The 19,974-nt window shown below is 26.4% G+C and overlaps 2 protein-coding genes across 3 annotated transcripts; one reads left to right on the top strand and one right to left on the bottom strand.

The window, feature by feature from the left end:
* Positions 1-418: 418 nt before the first annotated feature.
* LOC107447021 (histone H2A) lies at positions 419-1,273 on the bottom strand. The gene has a single exon (XM_016061835.3). The coding sequence runs from the start codon at positions 989-991 to the stop codon at positions 566-568; it is 426 nt and encodes a 141-aa protein (XP_015917321.1). The 5' UTR covers positions 992-1,273; the 3' UTR covers positions 419-565.
* On the top strand, positions 1,174-18,300 carry LOC110282496 (torsin-1A). Of its 2 annotated transcripts, none has more exons than XM_043038883.2 (5): positions 1,174-1,800; positions 10,284-10,549; positions 14,114-14,289; positions 15,851-15,975; positions 17,182-18,300. In XM_043038883.2, exons 1-5 carry the CDS (start codon positions 1,605-1,607, stop codon positions 17,418-17,420), a joined length of 1,002 nt encoding a protein of 333 aa, XP_042894817.1. In that variant the 5' UTR covers positions 1,174-1,604; the 3' UTR covers positions 17,421-18,300. The 2 variants fall into 2 exon arrangements, with proteins under 2 accessions (XP_042894817.1, XP_071034933.1); XM_071178832.1 differs by lacking the exon at positions 1,174-1,800 and adding an exon at positions 3,186-3,303.
* The last annotated feature ends 1,674 nt before the right edge of the window (positions 18,301-19,974 follow it).

The following is a 19,974-nucleotide window of genomic DNA, read 5'->3' as shown; positions in this document are numbered from 1 at the left end:
AACCCGAATAATGCCTTTAACTTATTTAGCTTATTAATTTCTTTCTTTAACCACATGGATTAATAAGACAAAAGCTATAATCACAAAATAACATAAGCACTGCAAACCTCAGTAGGCAATTTATCACAGATTTATAAGGCACCTTTGGTTCACATCACAGAAATGATTAGAACTTCAATAGAGCACCCAACACTTTAAATCTCTTAGTCAGCTTAAGACTTCAGTACATAATAGATACAAATCAAACTTTTCAAAGAATTTCAGAGGAAACCAAAAAAAAATTGTTTTTAAATTTAAAAAAAAATTTTACATCAGAACAATTATAAATCAATAGCAGTAGCACAATCAAAATGAATAGAAACAAAGCATTAAATTTCACAGCAAATTATTAAAAGAAATAATCCCAAGCAGCACAGCATAAGAATCAAAACATATTTATTTAAAAAATTAGCACAAATGTGGAAATTAAAAGCTTTCATTGCCACAGCAAAGTTTCGAGATGAGATTTTTTAAACATGATGACAAGTTAACCAATGAAGTCTGGAAAGTTTATACATGATTCACTTTAGAATTCTTGACTGGGCCCTCCCTTCTTGCTGGATTTTCCAGAGCTCGCAGGTCCACCAGATGTCTTCTTGGGTAACAAAACAGCTTGAATATTAGGAAGCACTCCACCCTGAGCAATAGTAACACCAGAGAGTAATTTGTTCAATTCTTCATCATTCCTAACGGCAAGTTGCAAATGGCGAGGAATAATGCGAGTTTTCTTGTTGTCACGGGCTGCATTTCCCGCCAATTCCAGAACTTCAGCCGCTAAATATTCTAATACTGCAGCTAAATAGACTGGTGCTCCTGCTCCAACTCTTTCCGCATAATTACCTTTTCGTAAAAGTCTATGAATTCTACCTACTGGAAATTGCAATCCAGCACGACTAGAACGTGTTTTGCTTTTTCCTCCTTTTGCTTTACCACCTTTTCCACGACCAGACATTTTGCAAAATTAATTAAGCGGATTTCAAAATAATCACAAGTATCAAACGTCGAAAACCTAGGCGAAACGAAAGCGTTATGGCGGGAAATTTTATTGGCGCAAAATTTATAAACTTCGATTTTCAGTTACAGTCACAAACATTAAAAAAAAAAGATATTTGAATATTTTTTTCGTAAAAGAGCACATATTGGAATTCAAATATTACTTACCGCGAAATAAGCAATTTAGAAATTTCTGAACTCTACTGAAAATATTTAAAAATGTATTTTTTAAAAGAACAGTGCTGTAAAGCGAATGAGTAATTCATCTTTAGTTCGATGCTAAGCAAAAGCAGACAGCCGGAAACATACTGAGTAAATAAATTATTGAATCGAAAAGCGGGTAAATTCCCCTATGCAATTTAAAAAAAAAAAAAAAAAAAAAACACACATTANTTTTAAAAAAAAAAAAAAAAAAGAAGAAGAAGCTTATCAGCTGAACTTATTGTGATGCATGTTTTTGGCGTATAGACTCTTTATAGCTAAAGTTTAAAAATTTCTATATCTTTTTACCTAAGCATTATTTGCTTTTTAAAGACCCTTCTATAGTTTAAATATGTACTAAAAATATCTCTATGACTAAGATTGCATTTATATTTAGCTTTTTTATTGTGTTTCTTACATTTTTGTGTCAAATTTCTCTATCTATGGATCCTATTACTGCCACATTTATTGGACTTTTCTTGTCTATTGGTTATGCTGGGTGGAATTACGCCAATTGCATAAATAATGAATGCTGTGATAAAACGTGGATAAATTACGACTTAGCTGGTTTGTTAATGTATTTTACTTTTTTTAAATGATAATTAATCATCTTTGCTTGGTTCAAATCGTTTAGTATAGCCCTTAGGTATCAGATGCGTAACGCATTCAGTGGCTTTTATTTCATAATTTATGTCAGTCTGAACAAAATATCTCAAAACTTAACCTTTAAGATCAAATAATTATCAAATTTCAGCTTTTTATGAAATAAAAAACTAGAACTGATTTATCAGCAGTTTACTCCCGTTATATTGGCGATTTTATTTTCATCTCCAGCTAATTTTGACTCCAACTATTGCGACTTCCCAGAACAAAATTAAATATTGCCAGCATATAAATCAGTATTTATCATTATCATCAGTTATTTATCAGTATTTCATATTTTTTATCAACACAGACTTAAATTTTACTAGTGAAAAACATTGTAGACCTAAAATCCAATCTTAGCCCTAGACGACAGTTTTATTATCAGTATGCACTATGCAAATAGTATGCCGAATAAACGCATCTCAGGCTGTGGCACTTAACCTTACAAAAGCCTCAGGGTATGATATACCAGGCAAAAGTATCCTGAGCGGTAGCACTTTTATAAAAAATATCAGTAAGATACCTGAGTATCTTTATGCAAATCAGTAAGAAAATCATCAATTTATGTTAAATTGCAAATATTATTGAAACAAAAATACATCAGATAATAGACCGAACTATTTCCCCCAAGCAACATTTCTATTACTGATTTGCATAAAATTATAAAACAAAATAAGATAATAAAATATAAATGCATGAAAATTCGCCTGAAAGCTATAATCAGGGGTAATTGTGATCTAGATGTTTCTTATCATTCTTCCGGGTCTTTTTCTAAATGTTGTTAATGAGACGCTTACATGTTATTCTTTTGATTTTGTGGATATGTAAATTTTTTGAATATTTGGAACTGCACCGGGATCTGCTAAGATCTGACTTCTTATTCATACAATTTTAATATCAATTTTCGTATATGTATGTTTTTTAAAAGTTACACATTGCAATTCGAATTTAAGCTATTTAAAAATCCAATATCGCGATGCTCGATTATTTGTATTGACTTGTTTTCAAAACCTAATATTGTGATTGGTATTCATGTGAGTTTAAAATTCAATATTGAGATTCGTATTTATGCGGTTGTTATATCATTGATCCATTTTCATATTTATATGTAATTTGAAAACTACGCAATGCGATTCTTATTCATACGATCTAAAAATTATACATATTGATTCTTATTTACGCGATTTAAGAATTTAATATCAAAACTTGTATTTTCGCATTTTTAAAATCCAATATTGCGATTCTTGTAAGAAGTAATTTTTTTCTTGAATTAGTTATTGAAAAATTGTCATTCTTTATTAGTAGGTAATTTAATTATAAATGTTAGTTAAAAAAAGTATGTTAAATACTTTTTTAACAGACCTCTGTTACGACTTTCCTATATGTTTCTGGAAGCCTGAATGCCATTCATGAATTTTAATCTGGGTAAAATATGTTTGTTTTTTTTCATTTATATTTCTTTAAATTATAAACTGTTAATATGATAAAAGAAACATCAAGAAACAAATTGGTGCACTATTAAAAAAACTAGCAGTTAAATTATGTAGATGAAGTGTTGCAATGAGATTATTAATTAAAACTTAAATAAGAATAATAATATCATTCATTCATGATATTATTAAATCTCATTTAAATTCATGATGAATATTATTTATTTTGAATTTTTTTTTTAATTAAGTGAATAAGAGTATGAAAATATGCATATACAAGCTGTTAAAGCAATGGCCTTCCTTATTGAGCATTAGTGAACACAATTAATATTTATGTGAGAAAAATAAAAAAATCTGTCGAAATCTACTGAGTTACTGCTTAGGAAAACAAGACTGAAAATATAAAAACCAGTTTGAGTGCCCTAGGGAACAGAAAGGATGTTATATATGATTTTTATTAATGCCTCAAAATTAATTTAAAAAAATACATTGTAATAATTTGAGCTACACTATTCTCCGTTACCTCAGGCAATCAAACTGGTTTTGATGTTTTCATTCCCAATTTCTCTGTTGCAATTTGTTAGATTATATGATAATATTCATCTTTTTTCATTGTTTGAAGACTAATTTGTGCATAGTTTTTTTAAATCGTAGAAAATGGCTTTTTACGATTCTAAAGCAATAAGAGAAACTATATACATTATTTTTAAATAATTTTTAACCAATAATTAGTAATAGTAACTAATAATTAAATGTCAAAAATTGAGTTTATGGATGAAGTTCTATTAGATGAATGGTTTTATTTGAAGGAAGTAAATGTGGATAAAATATTTGTATTTGAAATTAAAAAATCTTACTTTTACTTTCTCTTATAAAAGTTTTACGAATCAGCAAATCTGTTTAGACAACCATTATTTTATTTTTAAGGTAACATTGAAATTATTTTTTAAATGAATAATTACTTAAAGCAAATGACATTTATACGATGATTGCATAGTTAAGTTTTATAAATTTACATACTTTAATTATTATTAGTTCAAATTTAAATTTTCAAGATAGTATCCGAATCAAGATATAATTAGAAAATGTGCATGTTAAATAAAATTATAAAACTATTTTTGAAAAATAAATCTGTTTCGGAGTTATAAAAATGTATTTTTTAGTTTTGTTATGAATAAGTAAGAAACATATAAGATGTAGAGCTTGAGTTACTTGAGATTTTTTTTTGAAGCAAGTCGGCACATTCAGTACGCAATCCTTTTCCTTTGACAGTATTCAGTCAATTAGTAACCACATTTCCCAGCATAGAAGTAGAGGAGGTCGAAGGACAAGTTTTCAGTTTGATGGCTTTAAATTATCACTATCGTGGAGTCGTAAGTGAACAAAAAAATTGCTTCACTCTTTCTGTAAGTCCGAAGGCAAATGAAAGCGCCTGTCTCAAAAAGTAGCATGCCATGATGTATGCGTTAGAAACAGGCCCGTCGCTAACCGATTTGAGAGAGGGGTGTTGAAGTTTATTTTGCCGACTGCCAGGGTTGGGTTTTTGACGTCAAAAAGTGGTTTTTGACATGACAAGGGTATAATACTGGTTTAAACCGTCAAAAACCTGTCAAAAATGTCAAAAACTGAAGTTTGCCAAGAAANCGTCCCTAACCGATTCGAGAGGGGGGGTGTTGAAGTTTATTTTGCCGACTGCCATATATATATATATATATATATATACGCACACACAATTTGCATATGGTTAAAGCTTGATAATCAAAGGTAAAACAAAACAGATAAAAGACTTCAAATGCGCCACAAAACTTGAGCTTCCAATTTTGAAATCATTTCGACTAGTTGTAAACATAATGCTATTCATCGAAAAAATTTTTACAGCACTTATAAATGCAACTGCCATAGGTGAAAAATGTGGTATTATTGATAACTAAATAGTACCAGTAATTATTCAAAATAATACAAAGAAAATATAGTTTTTACATTTCTATTAATTTTAATTATTAAAATTGTTACAAAATATTAAAGAAAAAAACTATTTTTAAATAAACTGAAACTTATTCAATTAAAATAAGTTTTCAGTAATAGTAATCAGTAATTATTTGTGGAAATAATTTTAAAAAATAAAGTTGTAAATTTAAATGTTTTTCAATGCAACTTTAAGATACTTTTTACTCTATATCATACCTGCCAACTTTCACTCTTTACGATAATGGATTTTCAGAGTGGTTGTAAAACAATAAACGAAAAACAATTTGACTCAAAAATATATTTATATTTCGATCTCGTTGAAATTCGGTTTCTCATAGATTATTATGCTTTTATATATTTATTATAATTATTTATATGTAGTGGTGGTCAAACTCATTTATATTTATCATTATAATTCAAAAAGTTAATTGGAATAACCTGAGTATTGCTACCACTTTAAATATGAAAATAAAATCTTCCGGAAGAGTTAGCAGGTATGCTATATTTAAATATTTTTTGAAAAATCACTCAGTAATTAAAATTTATCTTTCGTTTCATCTAAACGTTACCGTAAGCTAATTAAAGAAACTGTTTGTAGATAAGAAAGTAAGTCATAATCAAAAAATACAGTCTTCTATAAGATATTGATTCAAAACAAAATTCACTCAAAAGTAAATTGTTCTTTCATTTTTAAAAAAAATAAGAAAAATGATGTAGAAAAACATTGAAAATATTTGCCATTTAAATTATAAATGAAGAAATACACATAAAAATGATAAAAAATTAAGATATTAATAAAATTACATTTTATTAGCTACATAAATTTTCTTCGACGTTGTTTTAAAAGTAAAAAATATTCTGCCCATTTATCAAGCTTAATATTGTCAAAATCTTTTTCTGCTTTGAGTAAAAGCAGTGAATTTAGGCGTTCTGTGGTCATTGTTGTTCGAAGATAGTTTTTAATCAATTTCATCTTGCTGAAAATTCCTTCATTTGTCGCAACTGTCATTGGTGCAGTTAACGCTAATAGATTTAACAATAAAAACTTATGAAAGCATTTATGCTAACATGATTATTCTGCATTTTTAATACAAAACTGTGAATTGAATTTTTACATAATTACAAAATTATTAAGTTTTTTTTGTACTAATAATTAACTTAAACAAATGAAAAATGTTAACTTTAGTCAAAAAGATAATATAAAAACATTAAATACATAAGAAATACAGCAAAATAGCTAGAAAGAATTATTTATCAAAAAAAATTGAAACTTTTCTATTTTTAATCACCTTACATTTTCAATAAAATAAGCATTAGTACATTTTTGTTCATAAAAGATTGCAGTTTGGACTTATAAAAACAAAGCGTACGAACAAATATAGAATTCGATATTTGAAATTTCAATTAAATAAGATCTAAAAAAAATAACTTCAACTGAAAAAATATTTTTAAAAAAATACTATTTAAAACTCAAAATAAAAAGTAAAAAACTGAAAAAGAATTCCAATTTTCGGAATTCAAATGTTATCTTCTTCCATCCCTAGCTCCTACTAATGAATATAAATAACATAACGTTTTTAATTGCTCTTTTTTTTTTAATCATTTTACTGCACAAAAGAGATTAAAAAATAATTTTATCTGCTTCATGAAAATCAATTTTTACTCATATATATATATTTTTAAAAAAAAATCTTTTTTGAGAAAGTCTTAAAACCTAAATTTTTAAGCAATAATTAAGGAAATAATTAAATTTGAAAATAATAACACATTTAATGCAATTTAATTAAACTTAATATTTAAACAACAAGACTGCAAATAATAAATATGTATTCATAAAAAAAAAATTAAACTTACATTCAAAACTTAAAAGCTGCGGTAGATTGGATGATCGTTGGCTTGTAAGCGAATTTTCTATTTCATTCAATAATAATATGGATTTATAAAATACGCTTTGAGTAGCTAAGTACCCGTACTAGACAGTTAAAAACAGGGCAGTGAAGTAATTGGTACCACAACTGCATGTGCATTGAACCCCGTCCTTCCCCTTCTTAACGACGTGGAAAAAGATATTGTCTTTATTCTTAGAAAGAGGAAGAGAAAATATAGCTTAGGGCATTTCTAGCTAACATTTTAAGCACCCTCGATTTTTCAAGTTGACAAAAATATCCGGGGTTTTGTCTGCTGCTTCACAAGATCAGAATCGCAGGACCATCCTTTTTTTTTCTTTTTCGCTTTTTCATAGTGCCGGTAACGGCTAGATCAAACAGAATTGCCACTTTTCCGTGAATATTCGGAATGGAAGAATTCCTCTATTTTCACCGTATTTTTATTGAAATAATTAATGAATCCAAAATTACAATATTTAATACTTTGAACTTTGCAACCATCCACAAATTGTGTGAAATAATTGAAGTGTTGATTCGATTGAGTGTAACTAACTCAATTTAATGTTTCAGAATTCTTAGGATTCTTGAAAAAAAATATTAAAAGCAAAATATAATATTTTATTTTCGGAACAGAAACTTTTATAAAGGTGAATTGAGGATCACAAATATGTTTACTATTTTCCATAGAGTATATCAAATTTTGTTGTGATGATTAATTGTTCTAAAGATATGAATTGGTCCCTCAACAATTTATTTTAGGTTAAAAAAAATTTAACTCAAATAATAATCCAATCATCATAGAATTTTAAAAGTTATGGACTGAAGGGTAGTTAACAAATTAAATGTTTTTTTTTTTTAAATGTTTAAAGTCCTTTGGAGTAAGTAAAATTCTTCATAGTAGAAAAATAGCTTTTACTAATTGAAAATATAAATTATTTAATAATATGTGGTGTTTAAACAAAATTAAATAAGATATTTTGAATAATAAAGGTACTCTTATTTGCAATTTTTCCCCAATATTTTGAAGGTAAAAGAAAAAAAATAGGTTGCATCACCGACACGATTATTTCATTTAAAATTTATTAATTCTTTAAAAAAGACTCGTGTAAGTTCACCACTTCCTTTAAAAAAAATTACTTAAACCTCTAATAAAGAGTTACTATAATTCAGATAATTAATATCTGACTTTTATTATACATTATTAGCTAACTAAAAATTAAGGTCACTGAAATTTTTTTAAATTTTAGAATGCGTCGTTGAAACAATAATAAATGAGAAATGGTTTTCGAGATTTTGACTTGTAATATCGGTCATCTTGCTTTGAATTATCATAAATTGTTACTCTTGGAGGAGAAAAAAAAACTAAATTTAAAAACATAATTCATAACAAGATTCGCCGAGTCGGGTCTGGAATCCCGAAATGGACGAAACTCAGATAACATTGGAATCCGTTTAAATCTCATCACCAATGAAATATCCGATAATAAAAGAATTTCGGCACAGTCGGGATCTTGGCTTGTATTATCAGTCATCTTGCTTTGAATCACCATAAATTGTTACCCTTGGAGGAGAAAAAAAAACTAATTTTAAAAACACAATTCATAACAAGATTCGCCAAGTCGGGTCTGGGATCCCGAAATGGACGAAACTCAGATAACATTGAAATCCGTTTAAATCACATCACCAATGATATATCCGATAATAAAAAAATTTCGGCAAAGTCGGGATTTTGGCTTGCTCTATCGATCATCTTGCTTGGAAATATCTTAAATTGTTACTCTTGGAGGAGAAAAAAAACTAAATTTAAAAACACAATTCATAACAAGATTCGCCGAGTCGGGTCTGGGATCCCGAAATGGACGAAACTCAGGTAACATTGAAATCCGTTTAAATCTCATCACCAGTGAAATATCCGATAAAAGAATTTCGGCAAAGTCGGGATTTTGGCTTGTATTATCGGTCATCGTGCTTTAAATTATCATAAATGGTTACTCTTGGAGGAGAAAAAAAACTAAATTTAAAAACACAATTCATAACAAGATTCGCCGAGTCGGGTCTGGGATCCCGAAATGGACGAAACTCAGATAACATTGAAATCTGTTTAAATCTCATCACCAATGAAATATCCGATAATAAAAGAATTTCGGCACAGACGGGATTTTGGCTTGTATTATCGGCCATCTTGCTTTGAATTATCATAAATGGTTACTCTTGGAGGAGAAAAAAGAAACTAAATTTAAAAACACAATTCATAACAAGATTCGCCATGTCGGGTCTGGGATCCCGAAATGGACGAAGCTCGGATAACATTGAAATCCGTTTAAATCTCATCACCAATGTGAAAAATCCGACAATGAAAGAATTTCGGCGAAGTCGGGATTTAATTTTGACCTTTAAAAAAAAAAGAGGGGGGGGAAAAGCCGACTCAACCTGAATTTGCCGACTGGATGATATCGCTGGGGGGTGAGACCCCCCCCCCTCCGTTGAGGACGGGCCTGGTTAGAAATTAGGGGTGTAGCGAATATTTGGCCACTAATAGGTATTCAACCCTTTTGCCGAGTGTTCAGCAAAATATTCAGTGAAATATTTTTTGGGAAAAAAACAAAGTTTTTTTTTTTTTTAATTAATTTTTTGAATATATTTTTTGACTAAAAAATTATCTAAAATCTTATTTTTTACTATACATTGCTTCTGACAATGTTTAAGCAATCTGAAGATAACCCCTTATTTTCATATAAATTGTAACTGTTTTGTTACAATTTATATGAAACTGTGAAGTTTTATTCTTTATTTTTACAGCATTATTATTCTTTATGTTATTTATCTGAATCTTATATAAATGTCACAAGAGATATACTAAAACAATATCAATTAAGTGATTCATTTTGGTATGCTTCTATAAATTAACTGCATTACTAGCTACAGAAAAATTTATAGCTGAGAAGAAGTTTATTTTACTTAAGCAACCAAAAATAATATTACCTACTTTACTTTTTTTACTTGTCTCTATATTAAGTAGCTAAGTTTTTAGTTTTATCAAATAAATATCAAGCATTATCGAAAAAAATTTACTATAGCATAATTGTAATAATTATTGTACATTTTATGTTTCTTATTTTAGGTTTAAAAGGCGACCTTAGAGATAATCTATTTGGTCAGCACCTAGTTGAGTCTGTTGTATTAAAAGCTGTTAAAGCTCATATGAATAGAAAAGATCCAAAGAAAGCCCTTGTTATGGCATTTCATGGTGACACAGGCAGTGGAAAAAATCATGTTAGCAAAATTATTACACGGAATATGTTTAAAGAGAGTTCAAATAGTAAATTTTCTCACCTCTACATTGGTACTAATGATTTTCCTTACTCAGATGACGTAAAACGTTACAAGGTAATGAGTTTTTTTTTTCTCTTTATTTAATGAAAAATCCATTTGTTTGCTGTTTCTTTTATAGTTAGATTATTTCTAGTACTTTTATAATTGATGGATATTCTATTTAAATTAACTTTTTCAGCGCTTTTATTCTTCTTTGTCATGTTCAAGACTAGGGATGTAAAGAATAGTGATTTAGCCGAATACTGAATATTCAGCCTAAAATATTGACCAAATAACGAATATTTGGCTGCCGTATAACAACCTTTTTCTTTAAAAAAAATCATCAATAAATATTTTGTTATATAAATGAATAAGTTAAGTCAATATTAAAAATTTATCAAAACTTAGCTGCATTATTGGTATGGGGTAAGGGGAAGGAAAACTTTAATAAAAATGTTTAAGATAGTAAAGCTAATTAAGTATTAAGATAATTAGAAATATTTAAGATGAATTAAAACTAACTAACAACTATTTAAAAAAATGAAACCTGTGAATTTGAACAAAAAGAGAAATATCGTCTTAATTCTTTTTAAAAAAAATTAATGCTAAAAATAATATTTTCCGGAAAAACGTTATTCATAAAATGTTATTAAAAGACTTTTTTTAAAAAAAGAAGAAGAAAAGAAAAAAAACGCTATCAGAAATGTTTTTAAAAATGCCCATAAAAAAATTTATTATACATAATATAAGCAAAACATAAATTTTTTTATTTTAATTTCAAAAGAAAATTTTTAAGTAAACTTCTCAGTTTCCAATTAATGAGTTTCAAGAAAAGTTGAAGTTTAAAATCTAATAGAAACCCTCATAATTGCCATGTCGTAATAAAATCGTCTATAAAAACTAAAGTTTTTTGTAAAAGAAAATAGGAAAAGATATAAGCCAAAATAAAAATTGTTCTTATTTTTTAAATGAATGATACGGCGCTAAAAATCTCAATTTAACTTTTTCACATGAAAAAGTGACCCAAAAGAATAACGTTCAGGTTCATTAGAAATGTTCCTTATGAAATGCTGTCATAATAAAAACAATAATACAAATTAAAAGTTAATAAAAAAGCAAAAGAGAAGCTGAAAGAAAAAATTTTCTTAGTTCTGTAATATAACTTTAACATTGAGAATCACATGTTACTGGTTATCTGTCTTACAGTGCAGAAAAAAAATGATAATAGAAGAACGAAGTCTATTAGAAATGCTCCGCTATAGCTAATACGAAAAAAATTTAAAAAAAATAGGAAAAAAGTTCCCAATTTTTAAAACATAAGTGATGTATGGTTAGGCTTAGCTAAGTGTTGTATGATAAGGATATGATATGTTTTTTCTGTGTCAGCTTTAGTAAGTATATAATACTCTATATTTTAGGATGAAAAATAATTTACTTGTTTGATCATAGCCCTACATAGTAATTTTAACACAAAAAACAAAATTTCTTTTATATTTTAATCATAAAAAATATTAGGGGGAAGTAGCAATATAACATATTATACAATAAAAAAAATTACCAAAATAGCATAATGTATATTTTAGTGAGCATATTTAAAAATAAAGATGAGTTTTCACAAAAGTTTCTGTTTTTGTATGGCACTTTTTTCATGGAAAACAAAACAATTTCTTTAAAACAACAAATTTGAAAAAATTTTGTAAACAAAATAGATAAGTTATGCTTCATATTTAATCCATATGAATCAAAATTAGATAAAATGAATCAAAATTTTTGGTGAAATGAATTTATTGGTTTGATTTTAGAGTCTTCTTTAAAAAAAAAGTTTATTTTATACCCACTTTACCCCCATCTGATCCTAAGTATTATTAAGTATAATTTCATACATTTATTTCACAATTTGCATGTCTTCTAAGTATCTATTCACTTCCTTGTCTCTGATAATTTTGCATCTGAGCTCCCATTTCTAAATACAAACTAAATAGCTTCAAGAGTTATTGACAGAAAAGAGCCAATTAGTTCATGTTCTATTATGATCCATTTGATAAGATCATATCTTCCTACATGAAAATCAGCTATTCATAAAATGTGACAGTTTGGTGGTAATACAGACAAATGTTACATGATGTTAAAAATAACTCAATTTGATTGCGTGCTGCACAAAACTTAGAAAATATTTAAAATATACATAAATTTTTATAGTGAGTATTCTGAGTAAGCGATACTAAGTTCAATTTTTAATTACTGGAAGCATTTTTAGTGTAATTATTAAAAGAATTAGCTTTAAAAAAAATTTTCCCATGATGGAAAGATTTGTGCCCATTTAAAAAGTCAAGACTCCTTCAAATCAAAGTAAAGATTAATTCAAAGTAAAAATTAATTCAAGCACCAAATTATGAGAGAAAATTTTAAAATAATCATTTTTATTTTATTCTTTTATTTTATGTGCTTATACTGGTTTTATTTTATTTATTGACTAGAAAAGTCTAGCAGAAAGTCAAGCCTACTCTCTCTATAGTAAACAAAAATCATAATTTTAAAAAATGACACAAAATCAGAATTTTGTTTTTTTAATTTAATTTGTTTAAATTAGATTTTTTTCATTTTTATTTATATGTACTAATTAAAGTTTTCATAAAATATATTAACAATGCAATATCTTAATAATTTTAATTTCTGTTTTTAAAAAAAAAATTTATTTTACAAATACTTTATTTCTATCTAAAATGGTTAAAATTATTATATAATTATTACAAATTATTCATTAAAAAATAAAAAGAAGGTTGTTTTAATTCAAACTCAATACTTTCATGAATTTGTAAAAATAAACCAAATTCGTTATTTAGATATTAAATGAAGAATAAATTAATTTAGATCAAGAAATATAAAAAATATCAGTCATTTATAATTGTTCTTTGCAGACGAAGTCTTTTTTTTCACAATTTGTATAAGCAAAGCATGCGTTTAAAAGTATTTTTATTTAAATATACATAAAACTAAATTGGTATAATTGAATCATGTTTATTAAATTTAAATATTTCATATCACTTCAATCCATAATTAGTCTTTTATTTATTAGTGTATTCGATAATTTACTTGCTTTATTCTCACATTCTTTCTCTGAATAAAATCTTCAATTTCAATGAGATCAAACTGTAAAAGAAAACAAAAAAAATTCGCATTTAGGAATATGTTCATATTTTATGTATCCTAAATATTTTTTTTGAAACAATAATTGTTTTTTATTAAAAAAATTGGTTCATTTAAATCAATGTCTTCTTTAAAATGCTAGTGATTTGAATCATGCCAACTTCGTCTGTATTTACTACTTAATTGTTCTTTTTTTGAATTAAACAAATAAATTTACTTTAAATAAGTTCAGCAAATTTTTGATTTATAATTTTTTTAAGAAATAATATTTTAAATATTCAGGCTTTTAAACTTATTTTCTTAACTTTTAAAATATGTTAACTTTGCACTAATCCTCTAATGGTCTAGAGTCACCTGATAAACAAAATAATTTTTGTCCTTTTCCGCATACTTTTTTTAAAAAAATTGTTTTAGCTTATTGCCTTTTCAAAAATTTCTTAATGCTCTTTGCTTTCTTTTTCTTAAAAACTAAAAATTTCTTCTGTCTTATAGGATAAACTAAAGAAAGAAATTGAAGAAAAGACCAAATTGTGTGAAAGATCTTTATTTATTTTCGATGAGATAGATAAAATTCCTCCTGGTGTTCTGGATGTTTTGACGCCCTATCTAGATTATCACGAGTCTGTAAGAGGCGTAGATTATCGCAAGAATATTTTTATATTTTTAAGGTAAAAAGTATGCTGAAAAATACTTTCAATTACAAATTTAGCTCATTTGTCGTAACATTGCTTTATTTTTCAAATGTAATCTGGTAAATGTGACGCTGGAAATTTAGTAGGTAATATTAAGCATGTATGACATTGGCACTTCATAAAATCATTTATTTTTCTTTAATAAATGCAGGGAATTAAAAAGTTTGGTATAGTTCAGACTTAGTTTATTGACAAATATTTCGGCTTTTAATAATATTAATCAATAGTTAGATAGTTTATTTATTAATTTAAATTAAATTTCAATAAATAATTATAAGCATTAAGAAGAAGAATTATCTTTGATTTTTTTTTTTTTACGACTAAAAACTTGTTTTAGTTATCTCTTAATCTTTAAAAATGCATTTTTTATTTTAAAGACTTAAGAAATTAGTGCTATTACTGTATTTGATAACCTTTAACCTTCAATGTTGTTTCTGGATGTATTTTTGCTATGTAACGTGCCTCGTAAGGTGGTTCAAAGTACACCAGCCTCACTGTACTATTAATCAAATTTTTTTTTTAATAATTTTTAAAAAATTCATGAATAGTGAGATGTTTTGTAGAGAGAAATAAACTATATGGATTTCATTAAATGACAAAAATAAAAACTGTAAAGTGAACCAACTTACCTTAGTTTCCATGTATCTTAGAAAAATTTTTCCCCTGTCAAATTATAGTTCTATTTTGTAATGAAAATGTGTGTGTATTTTTTTAGGGACATTTAAACCCTGTTCAAATCATTATAACCAAAGATCTCACTTCTGTATAAAATAACAATGCCCTTACAGAATTTTTTTTTGGTACATGTTAGTTGTACTTGTATTTTTTTCTTTACTTAAAAAATAACACTATATGTGATTATTGATCTGATAAATCTGCATCTTCTGATCATAAATTGTTTTATCCCTTAATCTTCTATCTTTTTCCATCATTTTTAATATTTTGGAAATAAGAAGTATATTTTCTGGTCATTGTAGATTTATCTTGTGCCGACTATAAAAAAAAATAATAATAAATAAATAAAATAAAGTCGGGACTTAATCCTAGTGAAAAATTTTAAAATTTTTTATTACAGAAAATAGGATTCATGGATACCCTAACGCATTATAAGAATTTGATAATTCTAAGGATAGTTTATTTTAAAACTAAGATGTTAAGAAGTCAACCACATGTTAACAAATTGCTATTTAATATAATTAATTTAAATAAATCAATATTCACGCAAGTATTCATTAAGTATAATGAACAGAAATTGTGATTACTAAAACTCGTATGAACAAAATAATAATAATAATAATTGGTTGTATATAAATGAACTTCTGTAACAAGAGCTATATTTTAACTACTTGTTACCTTGTAAAAAAAGAGTAAAAGAAAGAATTTTGCAGGCCATTTTTAGAATTTCTGGTTTTTTAATGAAATAAAAACTTTTTATCAATTATTGCATTATTATATTTTTGTACAAGGTACATTCTGCATTTTTTATAAAAATTTTACTTTGAATTTTAATATTTACAACATCTTTTAATAATTTTAGTAATGCTGGTGCCATAAATATCACACGAGTTGCCTTAGATTTCTGGGCTGATGGAAAAACGAGAGAGGATATTACTTTAAAAGACTTGGAACACTTGGTTAATAAAGGAGCTTTTAATGAAAAGGGTATCAATTATTTTCATTTCCATTATAGCTTTATTAATTATAACTGTAGTTCATTATAACTTTATTAATTAATTATTTTCATTATAACTTTAATTGACAATGATTTTTTGAATGTTTTGAGGGTAAAAAAAAAAAAATTTGGTCCCATACTGAGGTTTCTGAAAATATAGTACCGGGGTGCACAACCTGCCGTCCCTGCCAATTCTCTATCTCCTCCCCCACCCGCAGCAATCAACAAATTTTTTAAAAAACTAATTCTTTTTTTTGAAAAATGAAAAAATTATTTTAAATATAAGTTTTTGTGCACCCAATCTCAATCAATGTAGCTTTTCAATAGCTTTTTTTTTCGATTTTTAACACTGCAAATTTTTGCATAGTTTTGAAAATCCCAATATTTTTAATACGTCATTATTATGATACACGAATTTTGAATTTTAGTTATCACTTTTGACGCTTTTCGTCAGTGCCAATTTCATCATAAATCCAGTGAGTTTTCGGTGGTTATTGCTAGCCATTTTTACTTAGTTTCTGAAATCGCGACTTTTGAAAATTATGAAAAGCTTTATTTGCATAAACTCTATAACAAATCTACTGCATAACCACTTCATTATTAAAACAAAAAATAAGAGAGAAATTTAATGTTAAAAGCAATTTAAAAAGAAAACTTTATTATTAAGTAAGTGTATACAATAGAAGAATTTATCAGTCGGTAAAAATAACCACACCCACAAGCTTTTTGCTCAAATTCCATCATCCTTTCAAAATAGGAAATACAAATTGAAGCAAATAAGAATTCCTTTTTCTGTTATTTTTAACATAATTCATAGAATTCTACTGAAATGTTTTTTAAAAGTAAGTATATTCTCATATACTGAATAAATTGTCGCTGACTGAGCTCAAATTGTAATAACTGTAATTTATGATAAATTAACAGTTTAGCAGTATATTTAAATATGTCATGTTACAGTGCTTAGATACATAAAAGTAAATACTAAAAAAAATATTTGTGCAAAAAATGTATTTTATTTTATAATCGTCATTGAACAGCTGACACAATTTTGAGATTACATGTTCCATTGTTCAACTCCATAGCCCTGTAATTTTAAACCCAATCCAGAGGACAAGGGAGTTCCTGAAATTTTAGTTTACTTGTTTGAAACAAACTACTGCTTGAAAACTTAATTGTATTTGCTTACTATATTTCAGGTGGTTTGCAGCATAGTGATATTGTGACAAAAGAATTAATTGATGTATATGTTCCTTTTTTACCTTTGGAGAAGAAACATATAAAAGAGTGCATCATTTCAGAACTTAAACGCCAAAATTTAAGGGGTGACGTAAACATGATTGCCAATCAACTTGAATATTTTCCTGCAGAAATGGAATTATTTTCTGTCTATGGGTGTAAAAAAGTTGCTGCCAAAATTGATATTTATGCAAGTTAAAAAGCTTATTTTTTTAAATGTATATAAATATATATATATAAGAGGTTGCTTTGTAACGAAAAGCAATCATTCAAAATGTTTTAATGCAAACTATTTTAATTGTGATTTCTCTAACTCCTTTTTTAATCGTTCTTTTTAAAAGATCACATTGTGTTAATGTGGCTTCTTTTAGTTATTTTTCAATTTTAAGAGGAATATTATGAATGCCCATATTTTTTTATGGCAAAGAATTTTTTTAATTTGTTTTGTATCAGTTAGAAAATTTTGCAACAATAAACAAGCATAATATATGGTAAATCATGTAATTAAAAACAAATGCTTTTAAAGCATTATATCAAAATGAGTTAAAAGTATCTATAATTTTTATAAATAAGTTTATTAGTTGCTGAAATTTTATATTAAAAATATTAAACTGATTAAAAAGTTCTCTATGTCATAATTATAGTTTTAACTGCTGTATGTATATGTAATATGTGTATTTTATGTTTTATCTTCATTTTTTTTCTTTTTCAGTATTGAATTTAAATGTTCTTACAGCGACAGTATTGTTTTTTATGTATTTTGTTTTGTTACTTAAAAGTTTTACTAATTCAATTATTTTATTTATGTCTATTTACAGTTTGTTCTCTTCAGAAATGTTTAAATTTTACTATGATCTATCTATTTGACTTCACTGGTATAATTATTATAATTTGGTTTAACTTACGTACAAAAAGTCAATAATAGCATGGATATTTGAAAATATTGCTTTACACTCCATAGTTTAAAATTTTAAGTTGCTATTTTATATTGTAATTGTTATATTTTTTTATTGTTATGTATCATTGTCTTTTATATTTTTATACCATTTTGTATAAAATAATAAATAATGAAAATGTCATATAGACTTCTTTTTTATTTCCGAAACATTTTTGTTCGTTTGTTTTAATATGCTGCACTGATTTATACCATAGTTTAAACCATTTCATAGATAAAAGCAAAGCACTTATGTTTTTATTTATCAATCAAATTAGCTCATTGTTCATTATTTCTTAATTATATTTATTAAAACTATATGTATGAATTCTGCCAAATCTCAATAACTTCAACTCTAAAGGGAAAGAAAAAATTTGTTCATATAAAAGTAGTTCAGTTTATAGTTTAGAAGAAAAAAAATTTACAGTACACAAACGTTTTATATTATTTATATCTGTTATCTATTTTCAATTCTAATCTTAAATTTCTATTATGAATATATAAATCATCTCAATAAATGTTTTTATTTTGCACTCTAGATTAAATTAATAACTTGTATGAATCTCATATTGAATAATACTGCCAATTACTTCAAAAAATAAAACAAAGTTATAAGGAAAGGAAGAAAAAAAATACAGGTCAGACAAAATTCAAAATGTGTACTTATTTTTGATGCTCTTTTTTTTCTAATTCTGTTGATATAAATAAAAAGTTACGGAAACGTAACTACGAATAAGAATAAACAAATTTATTACATAAATTAAAGAGGATTACTAGTAAAATAATTGGTAATAGCTTGCTGTCTTGCTCTCCAAAAGTCTTTACTTTATCAACTCTATAAAAAGTTATTTAATATTTCATTTTGCATTACAATCGAGCAAAAAGTTCTAATTGCTTCTTAGTATCATCAGAAAGTAAACCAAAGTATTCTCTAATGAAATTTTAGCTCCACACATCTTTACGCTTAGAAATGCAATTCAGCAATATCAGTTTCTTAGAACAACTTGTATTGAAGGAAGGATCAATATGTGTGATCATTTCTCAGGAAAACATGACATGATTCTTTACATTCACATCCATGAAGCTCCCCATGGAGGTGGATTAATATCAGAATACAAAAGAGATTATGTAGTTTCCTGTAATACCCTTTCCCCCTCGACAGATTCAATTCATACAACTCTTTCATTTGACTACTGTAATGTTGTAATTATTAACACTATAACAAAGCATTCAAAAAACTCTTATAGATATAGAACTGTGAATGAATAGTTTTCTTACCTGTCAGGAGAAATAAATTTTCTGTTCTTTTTGGAGTAAAATTTTTTCCTGTGGTGGCAAAATTAGAGTTCACCTAAAAAAATATTTAACGTTAAAAGTACTTTAAAGTATATCTGTATACAGTTTGACGGGAAATCAAAAATTAGTTCATGTTAAGCATTTACACATTAATGAGGTTTGACTGTATATATAACTTAATTAGTAGAAGGAAAAAAAGGTTTTAAAGCTATATTATTAAAACTTCTATTGAATGGATCTCTCCTTTTCAAAATTTTTATGACTGTACGTATAGCAGCAATGTCGTAATTTAAAGTTAGAAATATAGTGCTAGTATAAGAAAAAGTTTTTATTACTTTTTTGATGTAATAAAAAACACATATTACACTAGTAAATCATTATGTAAATTGATGTGAATCATGTCTTTCAATACCTCATTTATCAAATATTTTAGAATTTTATAAAAGTCTATCCCAATATTGAAGTCCATTCTCAAGATTTTTGAATCGTAGTTTATTTTCGTCAATTGTGGTGCAAAGATATA

This window comes from Parasteatoda tepidariorum, chromosome 1 (assembly GCF_043381705.1).
Source record: "Parasteatoda tepidariorum isolate YZ-2023 chromosome 1, CAS_Ptep_4.0, whole genome shotgun sequence".
NCBI lineage: Eukaryota > Metazoa > Arthropoda > Arachnida > Araneae > Theridiidae > Parasteatoda > Parasteatoda tepidariorum.
This window is presented reverse-complemented; position numbering and strand designations above follow the sequence as displayed.

Coding starts and splice junctions, on each gene's coding strand:
- LOC107447021 (XM_016061835.3), bottom strand. CDS start 991: ATGTCTGGTCGTGGAAAAGGTGGTAAAGCAAAAGGAGGAAAAAGCAAA.
- LOC110282496 (XM_043038883.2), top strand. CDS start 1,605: ATGACTAAGATTGCATTTATATTTAGCTTTTTTATTGTGTTTCTTACA. Junction 10,550..14,113: donor ATGACGTAAAACGTTACAAG/GTAATGAGTTTT, acceptor TCTGTCTTATAG/GATAAACTAAAGAAAGAAAT. Junction 14,290..15,850: donor AATATTTTTATATTTTTAAG/GTAAAAAGTATG, acceptor TAATAATTTTAG/TAATGCTGGTGCCATAAATA.